Source organism: Euphorbia lathyris, chromosome 9 (genome assembly GCF_963576675.1).
Source record: "Euphorbia lathyris chromosome 9, ddEupLath1.1, whole genome shotgun sequence".
Lineage (NCBI taxonomy): Eukaryota > Viridiplantae > Streptophyta > Magnoliopsida > Malpighiales > Euphorbiaceae > Euphorbia > Euphorbia lathyris.
In genome coordinates, this window is record NC_088918.1 from 2,841,508 (window position 1) to 2,847,932 (window position 6,425).

A 6,425-nucleotide genomic window follows, 5' to 3' on the forward strand; every position below is an offset into this window, starting at 1 on the left:
ATTTGGTATAGTGGAAGTTTTGAACGGATTACAGTTCTGTGGTTTTTACTCCTCGCATTGAGGGGGTTTTCCACATAAATTGGTGCATGTCGTCTTTGATTATTATTCTATTATTGTGATTTTGATTATTGCTCTATTTGTTAATTTCCTCAAAAAATTATTCAAGTCGGGAAAAGATCGACAACGAAGATGAATTTGTTACATAGAGTTTTCTTATTTCTTTTAGTTATATAATTAACTTTCAAAATATAATAGGTGATGATAATTCAATAATGTATGCAATTCCTTCAACATTGTGTTTTAATAATTTTATATTATTGCATTTTTTAGGGTAAATTACACCCATGGCCACTGAACTTTACCATTTTAACATTGTGGCTACTGAATTTCAATTCTTAACAGTATGGCCACCGAACTTTACGCTTTTTAACACCAATAGCCACTCAACACCTCAAAACGACCGTTGACGGCCTCAAAATAAAAAATTCGAAGAGTTAATGATGTTATAAGGAATTTTAATTTTTGAAATTTTTCGTGAGGTCATTTAGGTGTTGTTTAGTTAGAAGAAAGAAAGTAAATTTTTAAGAGAGAAAACTCAAAAAATGTGATTTTGGAAAATAAAAAATGTGGTTTCATGTTAAATTTCGTTCTGAACAACTTTAATTCTTGAATATTTTCATTTTGAGGTTGTTAACGGTCATTTTGAGGAGTTAGTTAAAATTGAGTTGCCACCGATATTAAAAACTGTAAAGTTCAGTGGCTATAATGTTAAACTGGGTAAAGTTTAGTGGCCATTGGTGTAATTTACCCCATTTTTTTACTAATCTGAATTAACTTGGAAATTTCTCACGATGAAGGCTACTGATTAATTAATAAAAATATCCCAAAAACCAAAAGTCAATTCATTATTAAAATTTACATTCTCAAAAAAGGTACACTTATTTAATATTAAAGAAAAAAACAATAAGAGAGCAAATATGATTAGAGACAAACTTTTGCATCTCCTACATTGTCTTCTTTGAACCTTCCACCCAAAATTTAAAAAAATAAACTCAACTTCCCAAAATAGAAAAAAAGAAAGAAAGAAAATTAATATTATAAAGATAAGTAATATAGCTAAAACAAACTTATTAAATAAGTATCTAAATTTATTTAAAGTGATACACGTTTTACCTGGAACGTGATGAACAGCTAAGGGATTTAAGTAGCCACTGATCACCGAAAATACCGAAAATTTTATGGAATCTGTATATTAGGCTTTAAATTTTTATATAAAAACATACATAAATCATGAAAGACCGTTACAAACACCCCCTATCATTAAATTCTGGATCGGTCATAGTTTCAACCTATGTTGCACAGAAACGAAAACCGAAATATGAAAACTGAAGCCCAAATGGATACTGAAAACATTATTTCTATAAAAAAATATATAGCTAAGAAAAGACAATAAAAACGGATACGAAACGTAGAAACGTTTCCGTGCAACAACTTACTCAAATCATTTCTTACTTTGTCATAGACCAATATAGGAGATTAATCATTTCATTTCAAACAAAGTTCAAAAAAACTAACTAAACATTTTAAAGTTCAGGAGTAATATCAGGAGAAAGTATCAGAAATCAGGAGAAAGTACAGGATGCTGCTCGTATATTCCGCCTTAAAAGAAGAAGGAAGATGAAGAAGAAGCCATGTCAAACCCATCAGAGAAAGTATCAGAAACAGATGAAATCCTATTCATATTCTGCCCAAATTGATTCCCCAAAAACTCAGTCTCATTCCAAAACCCACTATTATCCAAATAACAATTTGAAGTAGTAATATCAGGAGGTAAAGGAGGCAACTGAACATCATCACAAGGCATCATCATCTGAACATTTTGATTCCATTCTTCTCCCCCAAAATTAGAGAAATTAGATGAATCAAAATTAGATGAATCGAGATTAGCGAAAATCATATCAGGAGGAGGAGCTAAGAGATTATTGATTTGTTGAGTTTGATGATCATCAGGTGAAATAATGGAGGTAACAGAAGAACCAGGAGGCATGTCTGAGTAAATAAAATTAGTACGAGCTTTTAAACCTCGCATAGACCGAGCTGAACGATCATAGGCTAAAGCAGCTTCTTCCGCAGTATCAAAAGTGCCGAGCCAGTGCCGCTCTTTTGTAGAAGGGTCTCTTATTTCTGCTGCGTATCTGCCCCATGGCCGCCGCCTCACTCCCAAGTATCTCACTGCTCCTGATGGTTCGACGTCGTTTTGCTGCTTTTTTTTGGGTGATGGTGATGATGTTGATGGCGATGATGGGGATTTTTTCTTTGTGTTTCTGGTTGAATCCATAACTTCTCTCTCTGAGGATTAATTATGTTTATGTTATGTTATTCATAACCCCCTTGCATGAGGTCAGTTTAAATAAGGGGATAATTAACTGCCTTTTTATTAATAACTTAAGAGTATCCACGGCATGATTTTAATAACTTTAGGATGATTTCAATTTCCACCGCATGATTTTAATAAGTTTAAATCCAATAGTAATTGATCAAATTCACTTGGTCAGTTGTGACTTTTATCATTAAAATTAGTAACTATTGTTATATTATATTTATAATAGTGAGACGATAGAATTTTCTTTAATAGTAAATTATTAATAAAAAAATGAAATAAAAATAACATAGATAGAGACTAATCTATTAATAGAGAGGATGAAGAGACTTTCAGTTAAACCTGGCAATTTCATGTTCAAGTCATGTTCATGCCATGTAATTTTCGGGTTCATGTTGAAAAGAGTAACCCAAACCCAGCCCAAAAAATTTCGTATCACAATCGTGTTAACCTGTTCGGATTAGTGTGGATTTCGTATCGTGTTTTCGGGTTACCTGTAATTTTGTTATGCATGTATATTAATGATAACTTTGGAAAATATTAGTATTTTTAAATACTTTATGTCATTTTTATATTAGTGTGTTAATATTAACCATGAAAATATCTGTTGATATCATATTAAGGGATCATTATGTGTTTATAACGAAGGTTCGGATAATATTTGCCAATAATAATTATAATTTTATTATCGTTATTAATAAAATGACATATAAAAATACGAGAGAATATAACAATAATTTTAAATATTAGTGTCATTTCGTATCGTTTTCGGGTTAGCATATCAACCTTAACCCAACTTAAAAATTTGCGTGTCAGTTTCGTATCAACCCAAAAATGACACATTACCTCATAAGCTATACCCAAATACTAAAATTGCATGTCAATTTTGTATCTTGTAATATTGGGTAGTGCGTACTTTTTCCACCTCTACTTTTAGTAATTTAAGGAGCCACTAAGAGGCTATTGGAGTTGATTTTTAACTGCCTCACCTCAAATTTTAACTTAAGAGCCAAATTAAGAGACCGTTGGAGATACTCCTAATTTTGATTACCATCATTGCCCTTTTAGATGAGTTAATGATTGTTGATTATAGATATAATTAGTGGGTCCATTAATTTAATTTTTTTATAGAGATAAAGGGTCGGATTTAACCCTAATGTTTGAAGCGAAGTGTAGATTTAGCCTTAACGTATAAAATGTTGTAAATTTAATCCGAACGTTTCTAAGCAAGATTAATTTTAATCATGCACTATCGAAAACTTTAAAAGACTGGTATAAATGTCACATCGGACGTTAAAAACAAGTTTGTCGATAAATCGAAACAATTTCGTACTTTTTTTTCTTATGTGTCTGAAGTGAGAAGAGAAAGATGATCAGCACGAGACCGTTGACTGGCGACCCCACTATGGTGTCTCAGTTAGGAGATTATAGGATAAAGTATTAAGTAATTGAGAGTAAATAACAATACATGTGTGTATGTATCCTATAGGGAATTTAAGGGTAAACTTGTCATTCGATATTCTCTATTCATCTTAGATTTCTCGAAATACGGCTAAGTGATAAGCATATTTTAAGTAGTTTATATTGCACATGGTTTGAGATTTCTTAATCCTAGGGTGAGATTGAAGGGCATCCCATGAAGATTCAGATACCATCTGAGAGATTTTATTTTTAACCAGTTTGATCTGAACGTGTCTATTAACTTAAGATGAGGACATATGTATAATAATGATGTTATTAATTTCTATTACATAAATTTTCTAATTTATTTTTATTTAACTAACTAATATATATAAATGAGTATTAATTTATTATAATTTTGAATGATATGTGTATTGGGATCAATATAATATTTATAATTTCAAGTTAATAATGTATTAATAAAATTGTGTACGTAATAATTAAAAGATACATGTATTAACAAGATTCAAATAACTAAACTTTATAAAATAAAAGTTGTCTATATTTTCACTACAACATGTGTCCATCATTACTAATTGGAATCATAATGATATTATATAGTGTTATATTAATATGTATAAAAAAGTTTCATTCCAAAAAGTATTTAAAAAAAAAGATTGTTTTAGATCATTAAAAAGAGTTATATAATTCACTGATTAAGAAATGCAAATTATATCGGATCTAATTTGTTCAATTGTAATTATACATATTAAGATTTACATAATCTTTCTTAATAAATCTATATTAAAAGAACTAATATGTGTAATAGTATATAATTGATTAAAAGCTTAATACATTATTTGTCCCTGAACTTGTTCAATTGGACTCATGAACTTTTAAAGTGTATCGATAGCCCATCAACTTGTATAAAATGTTCAATTAGCCCCCTGAACTTGCGTAAAATATAATCAATTAATCACTCGATTGCAAAAAAAAATGAGTTAAATGCGGAAAGTGTATTGCACGTGTCTTAGAATGTTATAACATAATTCACAAAATAGATTAAAAATAAAGTTTTTATTTATTCAACTATGAAACTTGTCATCTCTAATGTTAAAACCACATACCCCGAATTTGCTCATTTTATTTTTTTTAAGACACGTGTAATACATCTTTCGTATTTAACTCACTTTTTTGCAATCGAGTGATCAATTGATTACATTTTATGCAAGTTCATGAGACTAATTAAACATTTTGTGTAAGTTGAAGAGGCTATCGGAACATTTTGAAAGTTCAGGGAGTCAATTAACCTTTTTGAACAAGTTCAAAAGGCAAATGATGTATTAAGCCTTGATTAAAAGTTAAATTTATGAAATTAGTCTTTCTCATCCATTATATAAAAAAAAAAAAATCTTTTTCATTCAGGTTTTGAAATTTTTTTCGGCCTTTTAAACGAAAGATAAGTCACTATTTTACTTTATTTTGTTTTTTTTTTATTGAATAATTTTTTTAATTGATCATATGATAGATTTAGTAGTTTATTCATTATTTGTAGTTTTTTCTTCTTTTTCCTTTTATGATTGGTTGTGACATGTCTCCGCATATGAGTGTCGTGTTTTTTTTCATAGAAAAATAGAAGAGATTTGTCTATCAACACACAGATTTGGCTCATTGAAAGACCATCAAGCCATTTCTGTATAAAAAAGACTATGAAGTCGATTTTGAATGGAGTATGTTTCTCGTCGTTATGCTAAAACAATTTCATGCTTTATCTACTATGATTTATGATATTGAAGATGCAGATTCAAACTTCTCTAATATATTTTTGAATTGTAATTTTTTAATTATTTATGTCGAGATGTAATATTTTTTCTATAAATGAAAACCATTATTTTTTTGTAAATATATGTAATTAGAAAATTAGAAAATAGAAAAGAAAAATTATTGAAAAAGATTAGAGATCTAATGGCAATGATTGGGCCTTGCATTGAAAGAAGTTAATTTCTTCTTAGTAATGCTCATGTGGACCAAATTTTATAATGAGAGATTAATCATGGATTAGTACCAACAAAATCAGTGTTATTATTAGATGAACAACTTAACATAGAATTTGCAAATTAAAACCAACATGCATCTCATCATTGTTCAATGCTATATACATGATCAACTCATTAATACAACTCCATTTATCATTGATACCATCATCACTAAGTAATAAGTAGGTTTAATGTATATTTATATCTTTAAATTTGATAAGTTTTGCCTATTGGCACCTTAAACTTTTTAAATAACCTATCACACACGTATAGTTGACTTTAAAAACCTATCACACACTTATATTTGACATTAAAAACCTATCACACACCTAAAGTTGGTTCATTCGGACCTCCTGCACACGAAATTGTTGATATGTCATCTTTGACGTATGAGGTGACATACCAAACGAACTAATACGTTTTTCTTTTTTCTATAGCACGCACAACGACCTCGTCTGTCAAAGATGAGAGATCAACGATTTTGTGTGCAAGAGGTCCGAATCAGCCAACTTTACGTGTGCGATAGGTTTTTAAAACCAACTATATGTGTGTGATAGGTTTTTAATACCAACTATAAGTGTGTGATAGGTTATTTAAAAAGTTCAAGG

General features: G+C 29.6%; 1 protein-coding gene across 1 annotated transcript; it reads right to left on the reverse strand.

Annotated features, from left to right (window-relative positions):
- Nucleotides 1-1,570: 1,570 nt before the first annotated feature.
- On the reverse strand, nucleotides 1,571-2,340 carry LOC136207497 (ethylene-responsive transcription factor LEP-like). Its single transcript, XM_065998747.1, has one exon. It carries the CDS (start codon nucleotides 2,336-2,338, stop codon nucleotides 1,661-1,663), a length of 678 nt encoding a protein of 225 aa, XP_065854819.1. The 5' UTR covers nucleotides 2,339-2,340; the 3' UTR covers nucleotides 1,571-1,660.
- Nucleotides 2,341-6,425: the final 4,085 nt, after the last annotated feature.

Bases quoted from the DNA above. Each gene is read 5' to 3' on its own strand.
- LOC136207497 (XM_065998747.1), bottom strand. From the start codon at position 2,338: ATGGATTCAACCAGAAACACAAAGAAAAAATCCCCATCATCGCCATCA.